General features: G+C 34.9%; 1 protein-coding gene across 2 annotated transcripts in view; it reads left to right on the top strand.

Annotated features, from left to right (window-relative positions):
- The window catches only part of SPRED1 (sprouty related EVH1 domain containing 1), a 67,199-nt gene extending 41,511 nt beyond the window's left edge, over positions 1-25,688 (top strand). For both annotated transcript variants that reach the window (XM_069017698.1, XM_069017699.1), the window contains exons 2-6: positions 1,435-1,609; positions 9,496-9,664; positions 10,926-10,975; positions 18,946-19,104; positions 23,786-25,688. In XM_069017698.1, coding sequence (XP_068873799.1) covers positions 1,435-1,609; positions 9,496-9,664; positions 10,926-10,975; positions 18,946-19,104; positions 23,786-24,445 — 1,213 coding nt within the window. In that variant the 3' untranslated portion in view covers positions 24,446-25,688. The remainder of the gene's footprint in view (positions 1-1,434; positions 1,610-9,495; positions 9,665-10,925; positions 10,976-18,945; positions 19,105-23,785) is intronic.
- Positions 25,689-26,422: the final 734 nt, after the last annotated feature.

Genomic DNA, 26,422 nt, shown 5'->3' with positions numbered 1-26,422 from the left:
AGATTTAAAGAGATGACGGGGCTTTGCTCAGAGGCAGCAAACAAAATTTAGCTGCCTATAAGCTAAAAATTTATAGTCTTGTATAATTTTCCATTTTGCAAACCATTATGTATTTAAGCCTTAGATGCCTGCAGCAAAATTCTTATACATATATATATATATACGCACACACACACACACAAGTGAATCATATGTGTGAATCATATGTGTGTGTGAGAATGTAATATATTAATTACGCAAAAAAGCCTACCTTTGTTATTTTGGGATATTGGGGGGGGTGAGGGGAAGGTGTTGGAAATAAAGGAGTGATCTTTTAAAAGTGCAACATCTTGGTGAATAGTTTTATCTCAAATACAGAAGGAACAACTTTGTCCTCTACTGATATTTCCTCTTCAACCCTTAAATTTGACATCACTAGTGCTAACTGGCATAAGTACTTAAACCCACACCAGGAATATATTGCAAAAAGAGAACACCTTATTTTAAGGTGTTGAAATGTTCAATCATTAACTGCTGCTTTCATCCAGTAATCTGTACTTCAAATGTAGCATCTTATAACATCCTTGGCAAGCCATGGGGTTTTCCAAGTGATGTAGTGGCAAATTCACAACCAAAACTAAAAGTTTACATTTAATTTAAAAGAAAAAACTAAGAGCAGAGAGAGAGAGAAATGACCAAAACCTCTTTTTCCAATACTCTGGAATTTGGATTTTAAGTCATGACATGGTAATAATTTGTTTATTTTATAAAAATATTAAATGATGGAAAAAGGTGTTAGATTGTAAAATGCAAGTAATTTTACACCCGATGCAAATACAGGAGAGAAATAGCAAGTAGACACTGCAAATATGGATTTTAAGTAGCTATAACTGGTTCTGTTTTCAAACCCCACAATGCATGTCCTGACCTACCCTTGCAAAGGACAGGTTATATGCATGGGGAGGAGACCTGGATGAAGGGAAGCAGGGTTTCTGGCTAGAAGCCTGTTCTTGTTTAGATTTCAGTGACAGAAGGCCTGACCTCTTTCTGTTTTCTTGTTCTCTTTTCTGTGCAATTTCATGGTGACTGACTAGCTTCATGATTAGTCTAAAATAAATCAGGAGTTGATTCTTATTCTCTTTCCGGCCCTCTAGCTAGATCACTGAGTGTAAAGTTCTTAGAAGAATATGAGTTTTGACTAGGCAACTATATTCTCTGGTTAAGTCTCTTTACAAAAGATCACAAGCTCTTAGACATCCTAATGAAGGCATAAAAATACAGAGGAACATTTTTTCAAGAGTGGTCTTACATTGTTTTCTGCTAGGTGATGTTTGTGGAAAGACTATTAATTATTGTGATCTTGGTTGTGGCTTTGTTGTTTTTGTTTTGTTTTTAACTAGACTTAGCTGGTTTAAGTTTATGGAAAACTAATTTCTTCTTTTGCTTCTCTTTCAGTAATAGTTATGCACGAGTGCGAGCTGTGGTGATGACCCGGGATGACTCAAGTGGTGGATGGTTACCACTTGGAGGGGGTGGACTAAGCTGTGTCACAGTCTTCAAAGTCATTCCCCAGGAAGAGAATAGCTGTGCTGATTTTCTTATCCATGGAGAACGACTCAGGGATAAAACGGTAACAATTTGCATCTATTTAATGATCATATTAAAACTATATGGGACATAAGTATAGATCCTTGCTTATTATTGCTTGTAGACTACGAAGTAAATTTATAGTCTCAGTCTAATGCTGTTGCTGAACTTTTCTATAACAATGATTATGTATCAAAAGAGTCAGTTACTTGTTTTAAATGTTTTTAAATGTAATACTCAGCTTTTTTAGAACTAAGCACGCTGATTTTTTAGAAATTTTCCATACATTTTGAGAAACATTTTGCTTTTTTCTTCCAATGAAAGATTAGAGTTAAATCTTGTTTATATACCAGTGATAATACATTTAATAGGAGTGTTGAAATGAGAATTTTATTAAGAACATGAAATCAGATGGAATTCCTCAGTAATGATTTGCTTAGTCGTGGAATATGGCTAAGACAAAAAGTAGCCATTTTACATGAGAACAACTTCATATTGGAAGACAGCATGAAGCTGACAGGTCCAAGAACTGACCTGGGTTGATGAACACATAGACAGTATTCATTCATCAGGAACCTTACATAAAATACCAGTAATAAACATCTCTTAAATAGCGTCATGAAAATCAGCCTCACAAAAGAAAAACTGGTGCAGGATCTCAGCCATTTCTACATGCAGACCTAAGACAAAATGGGCTTACTAAAGATTGCTTGGTTACTTGTGTGGCAAACATTTCTGAATGGGGGGCTGTGTCTTACTGTGGAAACAACGCCAAGTGGCGAAGGCACAAAAGCTCCATCTTAATTACTTTTATCAAGAATTTATTCTTTTCTGCCAATGAATTCTGACTCCTCTGTAATCTTAAAAGATAGAATTACTTCTCATACTGTACTGCTGACCCTTCCTCAAAAATACCAGTTTCTCCCTTGAGGCAAGACTGCTGAGTTTTCTGCCTTGACTGTGACTGTAGGAAGAGAGCATATAAATAGAAATTCTGCTGACTCAGTTGTTTCAGTGGGGCGTAGCACTATTAGCAGAGTACCCTGTGTTCCCGCACAGCTATGTGCACCTGCAGTTCCTTCCTCACTTTGCAGTAGTTCCCTTTAGAATTTTTTTAGCCTTGTTGAGGCTCTTTTTGAGAAGCTTAATTGCATTTAGAGATACTTGATAATTTTCTCTTAATTTTTAATACTTGGAACATTCACAGCTTGCCTTAAAAATAATATAATGCTCAGAACTAAAGGCTGGTTTCATGTTTTGCCTGCATGCATATAAAAATGTCCAGCCATCAGTGTCCTGATCTGTTTGTGGTGTTCTCTTTTCCGTTTCCGCTAGGCAAGCCTTGTTTTGTTTCCACTTCTGGTTGAAGGTTTTAAATGTTTCTCCTCCACTTCCTGTCTAAAATTAAGCTCATGTTAGCGTGAATATGTTTTCCAAACCTTTATTGTCTTGAACAGTTTGTTTTGTTTTCGGTTTTTTGTGTGTGTCCTATCCTGTGTCCATCTGTCTTACTTCTACTTGCTCCCCAAATGTGACCTAACTAGTTAGTCAGAGCAGATTGTAACCTTCCTGTAGTTATGGGAAGTTGCTGTTGGAAGTCAGCCCCTCAAAAACACAGGATAAAAAGTGGAAGAAGTGCAGCTAGGATGAACATCTCTCCTGTGTGTATTGAATAAAGCTCAGGGAACTAACAAATATAGATTTAGGGTGTGGAGAAGAATACTGGAGAGCCAGTGATTCTTTGATAACTGAGTGAAAGGTCACTATGTATCCATGTATTTCCACAGACTTCAGATAATGCAATTAAAAGCAACAGCTAATATGTAATGAATTAACGACCAAGTTGTGTAGTATGCAACAAGACCGCACTTGGCACAGAAGAAACACGATCCTACGTATATGTGATGGCAAAATTAGGTCATGACACTTACTTAGAAGGGCAGAAGGTAGCAGGGACTGAAAGAGAAATTCTGTTGGACACATCACTGATTCTAAAACTTTTCTGATCCTTATGCTTTCAATATGGTTAATGGTTTTACATTTGTTCTTAGGATATTGCTGTGGATTCACTGTTCAAGCACAATTTTTAACAATTTTTAATTAAGTCAAGCAATTGGGGTTTTAGTCCAAATAGAATTGACAGGTGACTATTATATTTCATAATAGTGATATATTTTATTTTTTATTTAAAAATAAAGGTGGAAGCCACTGTATTTGCTATTGAGTAGAGACCAAATATTTTGATCATCTTCATATTTTGAGGAAGTGTTATGCTGAATCTGCTGTTTCTATGCCCCAACTTCCCTCTAGTCTCATTTTAGAATGCCCTTGGTAATCTCAATGCCTGAATAATCTTAGAAATTTGTAGTATGCTGTTTAGTTGGTTGCTCTGCCATTGTACTTGAAAAGAGAATGTAACAATATTTTTTTAATAACAAACAGTTTTGAACATTTAAGTTTTTCAGGCTTTGAGTATGTGTGTCTTCAGGAATATTTAATCTACTGTAATATCTAGAAGTCACTTGGACCATGGTTTCCAGTTCACTGACTTTTTTTGCAAGGTACACACAGCTGTTTCTGAAAATACTTCTATGGATTAAAAGAGAAAGTCATCTTTACAAACGGAACATCCTCTAAAGTCATATTACACATTGTTAAAATACCTGTCTAATCAAGATAATGTCTTGATTTTTCTCTGGCCAGTAAGTCTTTTCTTTTGTGAACTGGCTTAGCTTCTAGAAAATGTACAGAAATTCCCTTATCCTGGAAACCTAGATTGTGGAACTTGGAGCACTTTTCTGAGACACAGGGAAGCATAGGTTTTGAAATATCTTAGGTTAGAAAGTAAATGATGTTCAGTTCTATGGCTTTTACCTAAGATAAATGGGAATGCCAGTATAACTGTTTAACCTATGTGTCAGTAGAAAGGCGGAATTCTCTCCAAAGCAGCTTGAAATCCATAGGTGAGGTATTTGATGGAGGTATCTTCCAGATGCCTCTTAAATGGTTGTACTGAAGAGGAATGAATTAGCTTTAGTTGCTGCTTCTCCAAGTGCTGCTTCTGACACTACATTGCAGTTCCATTCCAGTGTGTCATATCTTTCCATGTATTTTATAGGCTATGCAGGCATTTAATTACAACTATAGTTCTCAATCTGCAAGTCAGCTGCATAAATTAAATACTCTGGAATGAACATGAAAATACTGAAGTTCCTTGTTGGAGAGGGCTGGTGTTGTTTCTTTTTAGACCAGAGAGGCAGGTTGCTGTCAGCCCTTCTATGAACCAGCTTCAGACTACACGTAGAACTTCCAAAATTTTTGTGCAGTATGAAGCTATTTAAAATATTTCGTGGTGTTCACAAAAAGCATCCTAGTTATCTGAGAAGAAAATCAAAGTGATGACACCATTGAATTAACTTGAGAGAGAATGCTCCCTGCTAGTTTGCTCAGGTTTAGATTTGTATTGGAATGTAAGGGTATTTTGTGAAGACTTTTCACATAATTACACATTTCCCCCTTTATTATAATCACCTTCCTAGATCTGGCTCCAGCCAGTCTGCTTGGAACAATTGCACTTCCTCGTAACCTGGTCAGGTGTGCTGTTCTCTCCTTTTTTGTTTATAGTAGCTCTCTTCTATCTTAATAGCACTACTGTTAAACATATATTAGGCACAAACTTACTGGGTTTTAGGCGTTGGTGAATTTTACCTTCTTGAACAAAAAGTTTAATAGACTTCTCTGGTTTATTTGCTTCTCCAGACTTTTGCCATGCAAGTTTTTATCAATGGAGGAAAAAAAAATATTACTAGTATCTTTTAGATCATGAATCAGGAGTGACAAAGTTTAAAATCTTTCTGTTGAAGAACAACTAATTGTGTAAAGGGAGAGACACAAAACTAAAACTGAATATAAATACCATTCTCTTTTAAAAGTCTGCTGTTTACAAACTGAAATACTTGCTTTTTAAAATTGTCTTTAAAGAAAGATTGATTCTGATGGGCTGTAGTACAGCCCTTACATCATCTTTTTTTAGATTAATCAAAAAAGTATGCATAGAATAATTATGTCATATGGTTACTATGGCACTGGGTCCATATACTCAGTATATTCATTCTGTAGCATGGTCATGTTGCTTGTTCCCAAGAGTGAAGCAGAAAAGGCATTGAAAAACAATGTGCTTTTATGTTTGTAGATTTGGGTTGGGAATGAGAAACAGTGAAGCTGTTTATCTTACATGTGCTCTTGTAAGCTTTGAAAGTACAGCTAGAAACCAGTAAAATATTATCCAGTATCTCAAAATGTTCAATTATTTTGTCTGTTATCAAGATAGAAATTTGTATCAAATGCAAAAGGTTTTTTCTTATTATTTTCTGAAATAAGCTCTAAATAATGATGTCATATCTTAAATACTCACTTCTGTTAAAAAAATTTTGGTTTTATGTGGTGAAGTAGAAAATTTCTGACTCTGGAGATAGATCTTGTCTACATAAGTCAAATAGATTTTATTGTCTTTAGACAATTTAGTTTTTAGAGGTGGGAAAAGAAACATTAAGCAAACAAGTATTTTTGAGTAGCAATGAATTCATTAGTGTTACACTTAGTGACATCTAGATATTAAAAGGATTTTTTCATTAAATAATAGGAGACATACAGTCGTATTTATGCTCTGACAATTTAAATTTTGATCGTGTGTGGATCTGGTTTTCTTCTGTCTTGAGTCTGATGACTCTGCAACATTTTCCATTATCTGCCCAGGTAGATGTTTCATATTGGCATGGAAGTCTTATGTTAAGTCTCCAAACAAAGAAAACCTTCAGAACAGTAACTCACAGGGTGTTTTTTGAAATGAAACTTAGTTAAGCTGTAGGCACTTTATTTACAATTTTTCAGGTCTTTGCTGTGCTTATCCCTGGAGATCTTGGGGAAGGTCTACCTAAAAAGGTTTGGGAGTGCATATTTTGGGTAACTGCGTGGGAGAGCATATGATGTTCACCTATGATGTGGAGAGTTATGAACCATAGCAAAGTGCACTAAAATATAATCGGAGTTTTGAAATATATCTGCATTGAAAAGGCTTGGTTTCCATTTCCAGACCTTAGAGAATACGTGTATGAGGATACTTCCTCCCCAGCCCCAGTGATAGTTTGTATGCTTGAGCATAAAGAAATCGTTGGCAAAATTAAGGTTCACAATTTAAAAATTCACTATTGCTGCAAAGCATAGAAGTGTTTCAGGGAGAGAAAAATGCTTCAGGGGATGGTTGGTATGTTTTTTTCTATTTGATTTGGATTTTTTGTATTTCTGGATGTAACAAAAACTATTGAAGGGCAGAATGTTTATAAATTTGTGTCCCACTGCTAATTGAGATGCATAGCTTTTGAGTTTTCTTTGAGGTCGGGCAGGCATCAAGTCTTTCTTGTATAGATTCTTATATCTGATAACACATACAATTTTGATGCAACATATTTTTCCCTTTTCAATGCCCTTTCACTTATATCCTCTGTGTTAACTGGTCCGTTTTCATACAGGTTTAGATGGGAAAAATCATGGTCATTCCCTCAAATGTATTGTTTCCTTGAACCAAGTTGAAAACAATTGCAGTGTTGGATGGGATGTTTTTTGTTAATCATTGCTTGTCATATAAAATGTGAGGGTTGGAAGTGGGGGGTGAGTGTTGCTTTTTGGGCTGGAGTGAGTTGGTCTGGGGATTTTCTAGTTTGGTTTGCGTGTCTTTGAAAATCATAGCTCCTACTTAGTGAAGTTTTAATCCAGTTTTTATCTCTAGTGGTAAAATTGTTACTGGATATGAATTTTCAGTATTAAGTAATCTGGCTTAATTCCTTCGGGATCAGAAATTCATTGTGATGCTATAAAATCAGGCTTGCAGTACTTTTTGTTGATGTTTTGGATGACACTGCACACAAAATAGACTGTGAAAATAGTTGGTGTTAATGTATTAGAGGTCCCCGTAAAGAGCTCACAGACCTAGAAAAGGCAGTGGTGTGAGAAGCCTTCATTTTTAACTGCTCTTTGAAGGAGGAAGCAAATTTAAAATCATCCAGAGGAACAAAGAACGATTATTTGATACACCTTAGAACTGCAGAATTATACTTTTTTTTTTCTTGAAGCACCTTTTCCTGCAGACCTACAGGAAATAGTTAGATTCCTTTCTATGTTTTCCTGTAGGCAGTTTTACCTACATATTGTTGACCATTTAGGGAGTTCTGAGTGGAGAAACAAAAAAGTTATTTTAATGCTGAATGAGTTTATATGTGCAGAAAGAATATTATCCTTCTAGAGGCAGAGGTAAAAGGCAAAAACAGCTGAGAGAAGATGATTACTGGTGGGGTGTAGGGGGAATGAATAATGAAGAACAAGAGAAAAAACCTATTTGCCTATGTAATAATTAGACAATGAAAGAAGAGGAACACAAAGAATATGTAAGAATAACCTAAGTACAGATTTATTTTTTTTTTAATTGGAGGGTATTTTCTCAGTTGTTTATACTTAAACTAATTTTACCACATCCTGTGAGGAATTTTGTATTTTTTCTCTCAAAAAGCCACATATGTAACAAAACAAAAAATTTGAATTCTAAAAGTATATCAATGAAATGATAGAATATTACTGAAATGATAGAATATTGAAATTCCTCATTCATCTCTCAGTGTAAGCCTTCATCATCAAATACCAATACAGAAGTACAAGTTGTCTTGCTGGGAGCTTTATTGTACTGCTATGGGAGCAGATCAATGCACCTCCCTCCATACTTTCTTGTTCACATTGGTTTTTTTTTTTAATCAAGAAACACTCAGTGTAACAATGTTTCTTAAAATAATTTTTGCCAATAAACTAAATATTCAAATATATTTTTAAAACCAGAATATTTAAAGGAGAAATGATAGGACTTTCCAGTACCTGAAGGGAGCCTGGAAAAAAAGCTGGAGAGGGATTATTTAATAGAGCATGTAGTGACAGGACAAGGCAGAATGGCTTCAAATTTAAAGAGGGTGGATTTAGATTAGATTAGATACTAGGAAAAAATTCTTTATTGTGAGGGTGGTGAGGCACTGGAACAGGTACCCCAGAAAAGTGGTGAATGCTCAGTTCTTGGAAGTGTCCAAGGCCATCTTGGATGGAGCTGTGAGCAACCTGGTCTAGTGGAAGGTGTTGCTGCCCATGGCAGGGGGGTTGGAATGAGTTGGTCTTTGAGGTTTCTTTCAGTCCAAACTATTTTATGATTCTATGTGAAGACTGTGACTTTGCTTTATAACTGAATGTGCATGTATAACTGTAATGATTTTTTAGGCCAAATAATTCTGTTAATTATTCCTAGTTACTGGTTCTTTATAGCTGAACATGAGCCACAAATGTATTTTTGTCTAGGTGCAGGCAGTAGTACATTCATAAAGATTTTAAGTTTTATTAATTTCATTTTTTAAAACAATTCTCTTGTATTACTTTCACTTGTCTAGTGGCCTTTCTGGGAGAAATCTGAAAATCTTCCTGAAAGCAGCATGAAGTTAGCCTAGTGCTAAAAGATTTTGTAGATCCCAGTGATACAGTAAAATCTGATATCAGCGCACATTATGCTTTTTGGGGGGCTGTGACCTATTTGCTGAACAGCTACCAAATCTGTACTGGTTGTTGCAGGTATAAGATACTTTTGTGGGTATGGAATAGGAAGGTTGACTCAGTAAACAAATTGTGTCTTCAACCCATAACACTTATCAGCAACCAGTAGTGAATAATTTGGCCATAAGGCAAATGAAGTTAAAATTACATCCCTGTAGCAGGAAGAAATTTGAAAAGAGACCTCTATCTGCTCTTACGATGTATGTTTTTAGGTAGTTCACAAAGACTACCTTTTGTTCTCAAATTTGATATATTGGTCATTGATATCTTTTCCTTCTGTTTTCTTCCCGAAAGGTGGTCTTGGAATGCACATTAAAGAAAGACCTCGTTTACAACAAAGTTACTCCTACTTTTTACCACTGGAAGATTGATGACAAAAAGTTTGGCCTCACATTTCAGAGTCCTGCTGATGCAAGAGCATTTGATAGAGGTATTCGGAGAGCAGTAGAGGATATTTCTCAAGGTACATATTTCAGGTGAAAGACTTGGTGGGGTGGAGGGACATTGAGTGTTTACTAAATTAGATGTCAAAGCACTTTGTGTAACATTAACATTGACAGTATTTAAGCATGTGGATTAAACTATAGTATATTGAGATTTTAATAGTTTTTGAAATAGTACTGGCATTTCTAAAGTGCCATTCATCCAAGTGTCTTAAATTGTTTCACAAACAATAATAAAGTAATTTCCTGAAACATCCCTGCTTAATAAAGCATTGACTCTTTCTTTTAGACGTGAAGAAATGGAGGAAGCTGGAGTGTTATATTCTCTCACTTGGATCTTAGAAGCTTTTTGCAACTCCTGTGTTCTTATAGGATAAGCTAGGAAGTTGAATGATTTGTGACCTGTTGAGTGCTCTCTTTATTTGCACATACTTTCAGTTAATAGTTTTATTTTTTACTAACAGCTGACAGTGTAGTTCTGAGGAAAGGTTTTTAGGAACAGTAGAAGAATTTACTCAGATAGCAATATGGCCAACTGGTTCCAGAGCTTAATTGAATTCATGGAAACCAGTGAACAAACTGAAGGATATCATCAAGCCTAGATTCTGAGCTGAAAATGATAAATGTATTGCTGGATTGAGACAAGGAGGGAAGAGAACAGGTGTCTGTTGAATTGAAAGAACAGCTCTTTCAGACTTGTAAAAAGTAACTTTAGGGATTTTGTGTCTTGTCCTCCTAAGAAAGGGAGGAACACGTTTCTGAAGGGAAATGCTTTTTGACATACTATAAAGACTGCTTTTGAATTGTGTTGATATCATCTATATCCCTTCAAGACAAATAATTAGAGAACATAAGAGTCATTTTTTTCTCTTAGGGTCTTACAGTTTCAATTTTTGCTGATTTGTAGCAAAATACAGCACAGTATGCATTCATGCCAACCAAATGTGTCTGCCTTTAATTTTCAAAATGCTACATTAAAAGGCATATACTCCCTTGCTTCTGACTGCTGATAAGACTTTGAAAATGCTTTTATAAGGAAGCTGGGGACAAGAGAGAGGAGTGTGGCTAGGAATACTCAGTATATAAAATGCAGAGCGTAGAAATGAGCGATGCTTACTAAATCAACTTGAAATACAGTGATCAATAGATTTAAAAAGTAAACAAGAATATCTATATCATCATCACTGGATATTGAGAGATGGTGTGGATTATTGGAAGCAGTAAGTGTAAACAAGAAGAAAATAAACTTGTCTACTTTTTTTTTTTCTTCTTTATATGAAGGTTATCCACCCTCCCAAAATGATGTTGACGTGGCAGAAGACTGCTTTCAAGTGAGTAAATTTTTAAATTAATTGTGCATTTTTTCTTTTGCAAATGTACTGAACAGATTTTGCTGTCATTAGGAGACTAAGCAAAATAAGAGCAATAGCAAAATTCAGTTTAATGAAATAAGTTCCAGAACAATTATCTAGAAGACTTACTATACTGTCTGTCCTAAACTAAGTCATCATTATTTAATCTATAGGATCATTAACTATCCTGAGTTTAATTTTTAAGCTCAAAATGTCTGTTCAGGTTATATGTCCTCTTTGATTTAATTGAAATATGAAATATTCTTCTGGGAAAAAGAAAATAGAAGGATGAAGAATTTTTTTACTTGTACATCCTGTTTGTTTTCTTAGATTTCACTTTGCAGTGATAAAGCACTTCTAACATAAAATGGTTAGAGTTGATACTGAGACAATAGTTAAAACAATCTAGTCCAAAGAGAGAAGATGATTTTTAAAAACACACTGAAGATAAAGTAGTCTCTTATTGAGATTCAAGTTTTTATTGATCCTTCTTTGCACTTTTCAATTTCTGTAAGTCATAATGGCTTAACAGATAAAAATTTGTCCAACCATGCTTCAGAGTTACAGTGCTTTACATGTATACAATATCATATACCATGAGTACTGTAACACTGATGCATAGCACTGCCTGGTAATATCCAAGAATCCATGTAATTAAAAAGCCAGTATAAAAAAATATTATGGAGATACATAGATATATATACACATGGAGAGTAAATAACTATAATATAGCTGAGTAAATCCTACTTGTGTCTATGTATACTTGTCATTTTTCCATTCTTATTTATGGTTTTACGGAAAGCTGTGTCTTCATTCACACATATTCAGTTTTCAGAGTGCAGATATTTAAATTAATATGAAGATTGTAAAGAAACAAGTTGACTCAGGGGTCTTAGTGACTATTCAGAAAACCGATACTGTTACTAAGTGATTTCTTCTGGGAAAGAGTCTTGTCACTTATGCAATAATAAATTCTGTATCAGTGTAAATAGATCCAGTGTAAAACGTCTGCAACACAAAATTAAGAAAATTAGCAGCCAGCTTTGAGATATTATGATAGGAGACTGAGAGTCAAGTATTTAGAAAGGATACTGCAATGCAGTGGCAATACAGAAGTCTCCTGATATCTTTTCATTTTTTGGTAGAAGAAATGTATTTCTTTGTGTAAGTGTTGGCTGTGCAACCACCTGTTGTTCTTTATTTGCAGTGCTTTATTTTAAGGCACTTGAAAGTAAAATTACTATAAATATTAGATATTTCAGATTTTAAAAAGAAATGAGATTTTGACAGAGTGAAGGAAATATGTGCCAAAGTTAATGCAGTCCTTAATCAGCTCTTAAAAGTCTTGCTTAAACATGGTTTGTTGCAAGGATTAATAATTGAGCAGTTTCTAATTGAACAGGCCTAATGAGATTAGAACAAACCAATTACCTCTTGATTTTGCTGCCTAGTTATTACATTTCTCTATAAGGATGCCAAAATTGAGGAAAATATCTGAGATTCTTTATAGTTACAAATTTGTTACTGGGAAAGTGGAGAAAAGTGTATTTACAACATCTATTCTATATACATGTGAATATCAATACACCACCTATTTACATATGTAAATATAGGTTTACTTTATATTCCATTTTAAAAAATAAATGCATATATTTTTTAAAATGTCTATAAAACAGATCATATATATATAAAAATACACACTATAGATATAGTACAGATAGAAACAATCTTGTGTGGTACAAATTGCTCGTAGAGTTGTCTTTTACATTTTAGACAGGAAAACATACTTAATGACTTTATCACAATACACATTGCTTAATAGTGGATTTGTGCTGTGGATAGATGTCCTGTTTTCTAAAGACAAAAAAGCTAGCCAATATCTCTTACCATATCTCTGCATACCAAAGTAAAATAAGTGATACTAGTATTGTCTACCAATAACAATACCCAAGGGGGGAAAAAAGGAAATGCAGGGAAAACAGAATCCACCCTGGTTTTAGCTATGCTTCATCTAAACCAGGTTTATGTATCAATAACGAAACTGTAATTGCAGGGTAATGAACATAAGTGTAGAAAACTTGCAGCATTTTAGTTACAGGCATGAGGTCTAGTCTCCAAGAATACCTTTGAAATACCAAACAGTCCACATTCTCTTTCAAATTATTAATTCCTTCCCCTCCCAAGACTGATAATCTAATAAGTGAAAGTGGATACCCCAGTGTCTCTTTAACTTGATGGGTAAAACCACCTTTCTTTAAAGATAATATATTGAATATTTGAGGAGTCATGCTGACTTGTTCCCCACTTCTTGCCACCTCTATGTAGTTTAAAAGGCTTAGTGATTTTTTGCTTCCCTGTTTATTTTATAATCTGTTTTCCAAAGTCTCTATTAGTATTTTTGAGTGTATTTTGGAGTATATCTATGCAAGGACATTTTAGAGTATGGATAGAATATTAAAGGGTAATTTTTTCTTTACTGTTCTAGTCATCTTACACAGCAGGAATCCTATATTTAGTGAACATTTGAAGTATAACTATAGTATTTAGTTTGTACATAAATTTCATTAACAGTGGCTTGTTTTTGTTGTTTGGTTTTTTAATGAAGATGACTAGATGAAGAAGGCTAAACATGTTTCATAAATTATTTTACTGGCTGGTTATATTTGGTGCTACAAAGAGCAAATAAAAGGATCCAAATAAGATCAAAAATTATCATCTGACTGTGAAATCTCAATGCTTCTTTTTAATAAGTATTATCACATTTTATAGAAGTAGTTAGCAGAAATAGTCATTGTCCAAAAGTTGTATTTGCATATCTTAAATGTAAATCCAAAAATTGCACTCGTCTTGTGTCTTCTATGCTAGAAATTGGCTTGCTATGTTATACCTTGGTTCACTAAATTTTTTTATTTTTTTATTTGCATTTTGTAAATAAAATCTCCCAGAGAAAGCATTCTTTTTGCTGAAGATCAAATTTATCATTTTAAGAAGACATACCTTCATTATAGTTTCTTTAACCTCTCTGTTCTTCACAAATGTTAAAATCCTAGTATTAAAATATTATCGCTTAAGGGTTTTCATGGTTGCTTGAGTTATTACAATTATTTTTAGTTGTTTAATTAACTTATTAGATGCAAATTTTTCCTATCATCAAATAAGCCCTAGTCTTACCTGTTTAATTTCAAATAGAAATACACAAATGAGTTAAGGCAGAGCTGTCTGACTTCCTGTAATGTTGGTAAATGGAACCTGGAAATGTATATGTACTTACATGGAAATACACATTGGGAATTTGTTTTGTTACGAAGTTTAGATGTTTTTGGTATAAAATCTTGCATTTTTAATGTAGTAAATGAGCAGCTTTTGTAAGTCAGTTTGCTTGTTTGTTAAAAGATTGGCTCAGATTCTTTTCCTCCACCAATTATAAACTTCTTGCTCTAAAATTCATCTGGCTTAGTTTAAAAAAAAAAATGTAAAAAAATTCTTTTCTCCTTAGAAGTAAATCTAAATGAAATCTAGAGCTCATTGATTTTAAGTTATTTTTGTGTGGGTTTTGAATCCTGTGATGCATAGGTCTTGCTTTTGTGAACTGAAAAATAGAGTACTTGAGCTTTAATTTCTTTCAGGTTTTGTTGATTCAGCCATATTGGTGTTATTTATAGGCTACCAACACATTTTAACAGTTTTGAAATAATAATAATTGGATCACTTATGCTTTTGAGCTTCTTACTACTGCCAGAAGAAAACTGTAGACTGATAAATTGTAAGCAGAAAATAAAAAGGTTGGCTTGTTCTTTCAGGAGTAAGTACATTGGACTTTTTGTTAGTAGGAAGGGGAAAAGGCCTGCAACTTACATGCATCTTAAGTGGTTTTGGTGCAGGCAGGGAAGACATTAATTGTTCATGTGCCTCTTTGTAAATACACTACTTAGTGACCTCTTCATAAGTGCATTTAATGACCACTCAATTTGTTTTTCCTCTAACAAAATGTTTGCAGAAGTTTTATTTTACAAAAATAACATTATGACTTGTAAGGAAATGTGAAATAATTTACTCTTGACACACTATTGTTTTATGGATAGGACAATACTACATGGTAAAACACGAAAGATTAGAAATATTTAGTGCAATTAATAAATTGCTTAGGTCCAATTCTTAGAACTAAAAGTAATACTCATTCAAATTGTCAATTTCAAATAAATCTATTCATATGTTGTGCTCAATCATTTTGGTTTATTAAGCTTTTTTTGTTGGAGTTGTATTTAAAAAACAGGAGGAATTATATATTTTTTTCCTCACCATTATTACTAGCAGCCACTTTACATGTACTGTTCTCTATATATTCAGGTAGAAAAGCCTTTGAAGAAAGAGGCATGTCAAATGTCTTATTTTTTAGTTTAAACTATACGAAATACTCAGAGTAATCTAGGTAATATTTCAGCCTATGTCAGAAACACGTACCTGAAAATAATAGTTTCTTTGCCAAATATATTGCTCCATCAGTCTCAGAAATAGCTAAAGCAGAAGGAAGTCATTCAGGTGTTTCTGAAACCTGTATCATTTATTCACAATTGAAAAATTAAGGAAAAAGCATTTACAGGTTTCTTGTGTTGGTTAGCATTAAGCAGCAGATTTTTGGGCCTCATGGGAAGTAAATGCAAGAACTTGGATGCAGCGGAAATGTGGTCTCTCATCCATCCTTCTATGTAATCATTAAACTTTGAGGAGAACATTTTTAACAATGTTTGCAGAACAATGTTGAATTCTCTCCCAGACTTAACTCTGGCAAACTGGGAGAAGTAAGGAGAGAAAATTTGAAGAACAAGAGAAGCTCAGTCTGGTTTTCATTTTCTCTACAGCTGTCATCTGGCTTTGAATTCTGCTGGAGAGCTACAGCTGGAGTCATTTTATTGCTTTACCCAGCATCCTTTTGCTTGTGCGCACAGAAATGTTTTAGTAGTCTTGGAAAAAAATTCAGAGTATCTCTTAGCAACCATAGGACAGTAATTATTATACCAGCAGCTGGGAGCAAACCAGATTTCCGTTGTGCATTAAAAACTGGCGTAGGTTACTTTACAGATGATAGTGAATAACCTATGCCAGCACTGTACTTTGTAGGCTGTGGTTAAAGAATATTGAATGTGGGCGGTGTAATTGCTTTGGACAGTAGAAAAGGAGAATGTGTGCATCTGTGTTACTGCGTGATATTCTGTATATTTGCTCTGTATATGTTCTTGTGGAAAACTTTATATATTTGCTTCTTACTTAAATACATTTTCAACACAATACCACTTTTGTTTCCTACTTCAGATTGTCAGTGTTTCCATTAAAAATGTGGGTTTTCAGGTGTTTATGACCTTGTCATAAAACATCACATTGGAGCAGGAAGTGTTATCCAATGAAAAGGTTTTTGGATATTAATAAATGTAGTTTGAGTGAATCTAAACTACAGTTTAATTAAAAGCAGAGGGTTCAGCATGTTCATCTATCATTTCTGTAATTCAGCACAGTGAATATTTATTGGCTAAAGAAGATCATAACTGACATGATTGCTTTTCATTTTAATACCAGAAGTTAGTCTGTGTACACTTACCTGTAGCGTATAGGCTGGTAAGCTGAGCATTGTGCTTTCCAAAATGCTGTCTGGCGAGTTCTTGCCTTACAAAAGGTCAGATGCCTTTCTCTGTCTGCTGCCACCCCAAAATTTGTCCTTGATGTCAATTAGTTTGAATTGTGGTATCTGTGTTGGAATTTTCTAAAAGCATTCTTTGATAATTGCTGTGTATAGGGCACAAAGGTTTGCTTTAAGATTAAGGTTTGGATTTCGTACATCATCTGGCACTGCTAGTTAGCACAGTAAGAGATGATCTGTGCCTGTGTCCTTCATTAGATGGAGCCCTCCTTGACTGCCAAGTGGAGTACATGTGTACTGCCTGTGTGAGCATGTGCGTGTGTCCTTTTTGCTCTATAGTGTAGGTAGTTTATTTTTAAAGAAAAAAGGTGTGAACCACCTGCAGGGACAGGAAATAATGCAGGCTGCTGCAAATCTCTCCTGGGGATAAAGACTGGCTTGTGGGTAGTACGTGTTTTTTCCCTCAGAAGGAAGGAGTAGAAGTTTTTGCAGCTTGCTCCCTTCTCCCTAGACCATTCAAATTTATAATAGCCAGGGGAAGGGGAAAGGGGATGCTTATCACTGTGGTTTCTGTAAAATGGCTTCTAGCTGCTAGTTTAAATGCTCGTAGTAATTTTTAACATTGCTCAGACCAAAAATGGTTGTAGGCATTTCTTCCTCATTTTGCATACAGCTCTTCTGTGGTTTGAACCACTGTTTTGGAAGCTTTTTATGTCATTGGGCAATGTATCTGCAGGCGTACCACCTGCTAGGAAGATGTTTGTTATTGCACTAATATTTGATGCTTTTTGCTCTTAAAATAAGTATACATATATGAAGTCTAATTGTTGTCAGTCATTCCAACATTTCTTTTATACTCCTTTCCCAGCAGTGTTTGACCAGAAAATTTGATTTTGACAATAACAGGGTCAATTACTTTGTGGTGGTGTCATGCTCAAGGATCTGCAAATAGTACTTCTTTTTGGTGTTTTGCCTGTCTTCAAAATTTTTCAGGGGAACTTTAACCTGATTGAGTGAGCTATTGTTTTTCTTGGGGTGTATGCTCTCTAGTAGTAATTACGCTGATCATTAATTAATTACTAAATTTAATGTTTTCCCACACAGTGCTTCTGAACAATATATAAATTCTTAGTGATGTGATTATTTTCTTTCTCCTACAAAATTAGCTACAGACAGTCTACTTCATATTATCTAGATGTCTTAGAACTTGATACATTAGGCTTTTATGTATGTGAGGTACTAATGTACCCCTGGAATAAGTTCCTTAAGTATTTTGATAAGTGAAAGCTAATGATTCAGAGTCAATACTTAACCTGCCAAAACTTTAGGTTTGCCTCTGCCTCAGTATTTTTCTGTAGTATTTTTATTCTTCTTAATGTTTTCTTGATGCATACAAATCCATATAATAAAGCTGAAACAGTCTCATTGCTGGAAGCTGGATGATGCCAGAATTTTCTCAGTGCTATCAGATTATGACAGCCAGTTAACTTTACAGCATCTCTCAATGCAAACAAAATATCATACAGTACATTTTTGGCAGCCCAGTGGAATTTGTATCAAAATGCTCTGCTGTATCCTAAGTATGTCCCAGTCAGTCAAGCTTAAAGAATGAGAATTGTTTGTTTTTCTATTCATTTCAGAAATTGGATCATCTTGCAAGCCAGTATTCCACCCAAACATACTTCCTCTTCCTTATTCTGAATGGCACAGGTCCTGCAGATATCTCATTATATGTTGCTTCATGGTCTCACTTTTGTATCAGATTGCCTGATACAACTTTAATTGCAAAAAGACAGTCATTAGTTGTTTAATTCACACTTGCTGCAATTAGATATTTTAATTGGGCCAGTATAGGTTAAAACTGACTTTCTCTTCCATTCCAGCTGATTTTGCTTTTAATTTGTTAAAAGATCTGACTAGCTTTTGCCTTAGTAGTCTCAGAATTTTTTTTTCTCCAATTGTGTTTTTGTAAATACTGGTAGGCTCATGGGTAGTTAAACATCATCTCAGAGACAGGTTAATCTCTACTTCCTTAAAGAAGTCTGATTTGGCAACTGAGTTTCAAAGGCATGTATCTCTAGTGCCCAAGTTGTGTACTGTCTGCAGAGAAATTCTGTATTTACCAAGGCTGACTCAAAGTAAATATTTGCCTACTTCTGAATGCTTTAGAAAATGTGCATTTAAGAATACTTGTGTTTATAGATGCCTCTAGCACGTTATATAGAATAGTAACACATTTATGTATGAACTTGGTGGGTTTGGTGTTGTTTTTATATAAATGCAAAAATCATTTCAAGGGAGTTCTTATGTGTTCTAGACTGCTCAAGAAAATACATCAGGTTCATTAATGAAAGATCACCTTTTTCAACACGAAACTGTAGTAACCAGTGAAACTTACAACAGTGCAAATTTAAGGCCTTCAACCTTTGAGGATTTCAACACCAGAAGAGCCTGTTTTCCTAGCCAACCTAACCAGGTAAGAATACCAGTAAAAGAAGCAGTCCTTACTTTACTTGCTGTATTAATGGCACAGTATGTAGTTTCTGACAAGAAAGTACTGCGTGCTAAGTCCATGTGCTCTCAGCTTCTTGAAATGTTCAATATAAGCTTTGCAGCTGAAATATTATAGCATTATTATGGCAGAGGTAAAGCTTTGTGAAAGTATTTGCCTATCTTTGTAATGCACCAGACTACATGAATAAACCTTTAATTTCTTTGAATTCTGTTTTTGTATTGCAGATTTCACTATCTACAGCCTTAAAAAACTGTTTAAATTTTTTCAGAAAATGTTAATTGGGTATTAGCTCAATTTTGGTTACATGTATAATAATACTGTTTTGATTAGAAATATTGAAAAGTATCTTTAAAATTGCTTGGATGCATTGTACAGTAGGGCACTTCTGCTAAATATTTTTATTGAAACATTGCTTATGCTTTCTAAATGCCTATTTAAACTAAAATACTCTATTTTGGTACAGAAAGGAAAAAATATATATTAGTATATCAGTTATGTATGAAAAGTATTCAGCCATTGGTACAGCTTTTCCTTTAGCACTATACATTTTTGGTTTTTTCTAAAGCTAAAAGAACTGACAGTTTTTGTAGACTGTAGAAGTAGTCTTAATAAGTTGGATAATAATTAATTTGATGGTCTTATGTCTAGAATCAAACACATGGGAAGCTTTTAGAATATGCTGAATAGCAGAAGTCAAAGCAGAATGCAAGTTCAAGTAGTTCTGAAGACTTACCAAAAAATATTTCTGCTGCTTGAAATAAAGCTTTTTAGTTATTTTTGCAGAGAAAAATAGGATTCTACTAAAGTCTTGTATCAGCTGCTCTTAAGCTGCTTTACTGGGAAAACGAAGCAAACAGTGTTATCTGGAGAACTAAGGAGCTTGAAATTATTAATTTTTGATTTTTAATCATTGATCTACCCAATTATCTCTTCGTGTAAGTCATGTCATATTTTTGTTTCTGTTCAGGTACATATTTTTCCCTCTTCCCATTTACTTGCAAAGAGAATTCTAAATATTTTTTAGAATAGAATGGATGGGTGATTTGGTTATTGCAGCTAATATTTAATAGCTACAGTAACCAGTGATGTATGTGCTCTTAGTCTTCCCTGTATTGTAAAGAAAAGTGCAGTAGCTTAAAATACATGTTTTATACATGTTTTAAGAGCATGTATGAAATTGACTGCTGAGAAAATGATAATTTAGATTGTATTAAGCTGATTAGTCTGTGTCTGTCTGATAGAAAAGAAACAGAAATTTCTTTCAAATGACAATGCTAGCATTCAGTTCTTGAAAGCTGAAGTTATGGGGCATTCCATGAAAATTTAAGTAGATATTTTTTAAGATATTCTTCTCATATTGTAGAACCACCTGCAAGCAACAGACACATTCGGCTTTTTGCATGGTCTTGTGGTACACACATTTAGAACATAGGCAGATCACCAAAGCCTCACATTCTGTATGTGTACACACTGCACTGGCTCTGCTAAACTCCATGCATGTGACCAGGTGGCACAGCAGATCTTGAGCTAATTACTGAGTTTGTTTCAATTTTCGGTAAATAAGTTTGAACACTCTTACTGTGCTCCTAAGTTGAATAACTCAAGAAGTACCTGCTCAAACTAAAGAAGTAATTAATGACAATTCAGATCTTTACCTGTAATATTTTGACTGTTAGTAAAAAAACACTCAAGTCCTTCAGCTTTCCAGCTTCTGATACACAGATGTGTGTTAAACGTAGTACTTTGCGATGATGTAGGCAGCTGCTGGTGTCTTCATATTGAGAAGTAAGCTGAGCAAAGTCAGGTGTATCTCTTTGAGGAGAAACAGCAAAGGTTACAGTACCAAGCAAGTGACTGTGCCTTGTTTAAAGGTGCACCCCTTCAAGTAAGGTACCATACTTGTGGGTTCAGTTGCATCAACAAAAATTTTCTGCCTAATTTCTGGTAGGCTAATCATGTTCAGAATCAGATTCTATGTGGAATTTCAGTTTGCTGTAACATTCTTCCTCCCTTCCTGCTTCAGCTTCACATAGATGACATTTATACTATACAATTTTGACTATTTAGAGGACTGAATGCGTTATTCTCATTAAATTTTGCTGGTATTTGTACCTGTCTGACTTTGGATTGTGTATTGTTCATAAATTTTCATGTACTTCACATGGGTACCATTTAACAATGCTCTTCATACACAAAGTTTTTCCAGCATTTCTCCACTTTGCTTATTTTTCAGCATTTCCCACTCAAAAAGTATTTCTTAATATCAGTGGCATAAAGAATGTAGTGGTGCCTTATTTGTAAGATGCCAGTTAAGCATTTTTTGGTGTTTGGCTTGGGACTTGAAAAAAATAAATGAGTTCAATGTATGTGGTGTGTTCTGCTCAAACAAATAAAAAGCCTTCAAAGGCTAAGGAGAGGTCAGATTCTACAGTTGCTAGTATTTGTAGTGATTTTTAATGGCTACTAGCTGTCTGGGCAATGGGAGGTTGAGGGTGGGTTTTTGTGTTGAGGTTTTAGGGTTTTTTTTCTTTTAAACAATGGGTTTTATTTAATGTCTTATGTGCATGCACAATATTCTATGTGGACAGTGGGGTAAGGACCCTTCATGCCTGTAACATACAGAATTCTAATTACTTTTGCGGCTTCTTAAATGAATTTATGCTGTAAAATGTTCAAAAAAGCCAATTAGCCATAGCTAATTATTTTTGCTAAACAATAGATTCTTCCTCTTGGAATTCTGAAAACAGAATGGGGCTGAGAAGCAGTCTGCTTTCATAAGCAAAGGGGAAGCCTAACTGCTTGCATAAGAGCTTGGGGAAGTATGGAAGAGGAGCAATGTTAACTGAATAGGATATAACCTTTCTTCTCCCTGTATCCTTGAAACCTTGTGGAAGTTCAACTATGTGGCTTGGAGCCAAGAAAAAAAAAAGTTCTTACTAGCGTACTCCAGTTGAAAGTCCCAGGGCAAAGCATCTCTAATTACAGTGCTGTACTCATCACACAAGGATTGTTGAGCAGGGAAGTGATGGTTAGAGCAGGCTACAGATATTCTTACATAATCAGAAGATAGCATATTTTAAGAAGCTCTTCCTTCCTCTTTTCCAGCTGCCTTCCTTCTTCCCTTCTCTGTCTCCTACCCCAAAACCAGGACATGCAGACTTCGGCGCAGTAGGAGCATAGATACGTGCAAAGTGACACAGAAGTGTTTTAACCTAAAACATCATCTTCAGTAGTTTCACACACTGCAACAGCTTAGGAACATGCAGTTCAGTTGTTGTCCTTCACCATGGAATGGTGACACATTAATTCTCATTAATTTGAGTGCTAATAAGGTAAACACTTTCAAAGCAACAATACTGATGCCAAAGATTATTCCCAAGTAATTCACGGTTCTGGAAGAATTTATAAGACTAATAGGTTAGGGAGGGGAGGGGTTTTTTGTCTTTTCTGTGAGATGGTTTACAGGCTGTGCACTTGACAGAGAAAAAGGCAGAATTTGACTTGAAGCCTACTCATAATCTGGCTCTGATTATAATAGCCCCACAGTGTAGGAAAATAATTGCCTGCCTGTCAGGTAGAAATACTGGGGCATACTGAGACCCTTGCTTTATTGCTGCACTGTCTGCCTATTTTCAGGAGCTACTTCTATACACATGTGCTAAATTTTTATTCTGTCATTATTTGCACCTTTTCTTGCAAGTCACTTGTAATGTGATTTCAGTAACATTTAGTGGCAATCTGGTATCTTACACTAAGGCCTGCAGTATTTCAGTTTGGATGACTCTATCAACTTTGTCGCCTTTGACAACTTTTTCATGCCCCCATGCCCATTCATTGTAAGACAGAATAAACAAAAACTATCTTGTTTCCTGCTGGTTTTGTATGTCTTTAGCACTTTCCTTATTACTTGCCTCTTGAGGTAAAAGGTCTTAAATTATGGTCATTCCATTACAAACTGAGAATTTAAGAAGCACTTGGGCCTTTGCCTGCTGGTGTCCTAAACTAATCAATTTAAGTACTGTATATTAGCTAAGGGGAGATGCATTCAGAAGCTGCTGTTATTGATTGATCGTCATACTGAATATTATTCTTCATATGGCAAAATCCTTCTAGAATACACCTTTGTCAATAAGTAACCAGTATTCCATGCTCTTCTTACAAATTTGAGAGAGTTTGAAAACTTAGAGCAGGAATTAAGGAAAGCTTCCCCTGGATAACACAATAGTGAATGTATCAGGGAGTTAGTCCTAAAGAAGCAGATCGTCACATGAAATCAGCACATAAGGCATAATTAATCTGTGGAATTAGTTTCCATTTTAAGATGTTAAAACGCTAATTTTGAGCATAATTCACAGAACAGCATCAAGTTTTATGCATATACCAAGATACCCAAAGCTCTTACATGATACTAAAAAGTCAGGAAAGAATACTAAAGCTTATAGACCTAACACACTGCAAAAGCCTCATTACTGTGGGGAAGTTTGTAAATTGCAGTAGTGAGAAAAGGGCTGAATTTTTTTATCCTCAGGCAGCAAGGGGAAAAAGTCTTGGTTTTTTAATTTTCTAATCTAAGATTTACATTGTAGGTGGACATAAATTTGGGACTTCACCATAGTAAACTTCTCTTACTTTGCCATTCCAGGTCCCGCTGAAGTCAATCAGACATGTTAGTTTTCAGGACGAAGATGAAATTGTCAGAATAAACCCTCGTGACATCTTGATACGTCGTTATGCAGACTACAGGCATCCTGACATGTGGAAGAATGATCTGGAGAGGGATGACGCAGACTCAAATATACCATTTTCTAAATCAGACAGTAAAAAATCTGACTATTTATACCCATGTGGGGATGGAACTAAGTTGAATTCCCTAAAAGACTCAAAGAGTTCTGTGGTATTTAAAACTCAGCCTTCCTCATCAAAATTTAAAAACTCAAAAAGAAGAAAAGAGGATGGTGAGCGTTCCCGCTGTATTTACTGCCAGGAAAGGTTTAATCATGAAGATAATGGCAGAGGAAAATGTCAAGATGCACCAGATCCTATTAAAAGATGTATCTACCAAGTTAGTTGCATGCTTTGTGCAGAGAGCATGCTGTATCACTGCATGTCAGACTCTGAAGGAGATTTCTCTGATCCTTGCTCGTGTGACACTAGTGATGACAAGTTCTGCTTACGCTGGTTAGCACTGGTGGCACTCTCGTTCATTGCTCCATGTATGTGCTGCTACCTCCCCTTGAGAGCATGCCATCACTGTGGTGAGGTGTGTGGGTGCTGTGGAGGAAAGCATAAAGCTGCGGGATGAATCAGTCTTGTGCCAAACAGAGCTGAAAAATCTTTGTTTCCAGGAAGCATCTAACTTGGATTTGTGGAAGCTTTTTGGCAAGCTGAAGGGAATCTTCTTTCACGTAAGAGATGCTTGATGTGGAGGAAGCAACAAGACTTGTCAGACCTTGGCATTTTACAAGTGCTAGCCACGCCTAACTATTTCCTTTGAGTGCGTGGCATTTGTTGCGAGTTGTGAAGGAGATTTTGCAAAGGAAAGCCTGTTCTTATTATTGGCTATAAAATGAGTATATAAACTATGATTATACTAAAAGGGATTAACTTTTGCCACTTTGTACATTCATGGTTTAGGTGAGGGGGCTCTTTTAAAAGGATTAAAACTTATCTGAGGGGAAATTTTAACTAAAAGTGCACTAGTGACAGTTGATTTAAGATTAAGAAAAGTTAATACTCAGCAAATGAGAAATGAAACTGATTTTAAGTGCAACTAAATCACTTATTAATAGTTTTTTGGAAGCAACTTTATGTATAAATAACAAATGTTTATATTTAACTAAATGTGTAAGGTACGAATTATTACATGTTAAACTTTCCTTCCCTCCGATATAGTAGGTATGGACCATATCTACTGTCACATTCCATGGTAGTATTTTAAATAGTTAATTTAGTTGCATTTTTATTCCAGATGGGCAAATTGATATTTTTCAGTCCTGGTTCCCTTCAGCTACAGTTTGTGTTGAGTTGTATCCATGCATTCTGATAATCTAAAAACCTTTAAAATATTAATTATTCTAGTCTTGAGTGACCAATATTTTTTTGTTAAGCACAGATGTAATTGTCTAAAATGTTCTTGTTAGAACATAACATTTATTTTTATATATAAACGACTTTGATTTCAACATAATAGCAAAAAGGACGTTGTTTCTGTTGTTCAACCAGCAAGTTGTTTTCTTTTGGGGTGTCCTCCAAAAATACTTTCTTGCATATTCAAATGTTCATTAAGCAAAAGGTACATTAAGGCAGTTGTAACAAATTGTCATCAGTGTTCTTGTTTATCCTTCTGTTAAACTAGGATCCTGTTCAGCTGTTTATCAAGTACTATGATTAAAACAAAAGATTAATAACAAAAGTGAAATTGTTTTCATTATTTTGAACCACAACTTTTTCTAATTTGAACGGGCAAGAACAAAAGGACTGTGTGTTTTGTTCAAAAAGAATAACAAAAGACTTAGCTTGAGAAATAAATTGCAGCCCAGGCAAAACTGAGTGAACTTCTTAATTGGGGAAATTTGGAGGCGGGGCTGGGGAGGGAGGCTGGAGAGTGAGAGCGTGTGTCTGTATGTGTATGAATGGTGGTATATTGAGCATGGTATTTCTTATGGTTTTGTACTTAGTCAGTCTAACTATTAGGTAAGAATTATCAATTAACCTGCAGAGAATTTTTAAAAGCATTACATGTTGTGCTGTGTTATGAAGTAAAAAACATTTACTTCTTGTTAAAAACATGTAAAGCACTAAAACCAGTCATGATTCGTTAGCAAAGGTGCCTATTTGACATCTTGGCTGGAGTGGGACTGATGGATCGTCTTCAGTATACCCTTGCTATTAAACACAGAACCTAATAATTTTAATTTAAAAAATGCATGGCTTACTTTTCTCACTTCCATGCATTTCTTCAGTATATTTTGTGTAATTTTTTTTTCTGCATGTATCAGGCCCCTTAATTTTCCTTTGTAGCCCAGGAGTAAAATGAGCAAATGTATATAACTATCTGTCTGTAAAATACTTTTTAAAAGAAAACATTTATATTTATATTACAGCTTGAATTGACCGCCTTTTGTACATAGATCATCTCAAAGTATTATTTCACATTGAAAAAGATGACAAATATCTTGATAACTATAGAAGTTATGGAAGAGCTTCTAGTTTTGTATTAAGAGTTGATTGGATGGCTGAAGTCCAAGAATATGACATGGCAGCAGCAGTCTTGGGTTTT

Source organism: Aphelocoma coerulescens, chromosome 5, assembly GCF_041296385.1.
Source record: "Aphelocoma coerulescens isolate FSJ_1873_10779 chromosome 5, UR_Acoe_1.0, whole genome shotgun sequence".
In the NCBI taxonomy this organism is placed as follows: Eukaryota; Metazoa; Chordata; class Aves; order Passeriformes; family Corvidae; genus Aphelocoma; species Aphelocoma coerulescens.
This window is presented reverse-complemented; position numbering and strand designations above follow the sequence as displayed.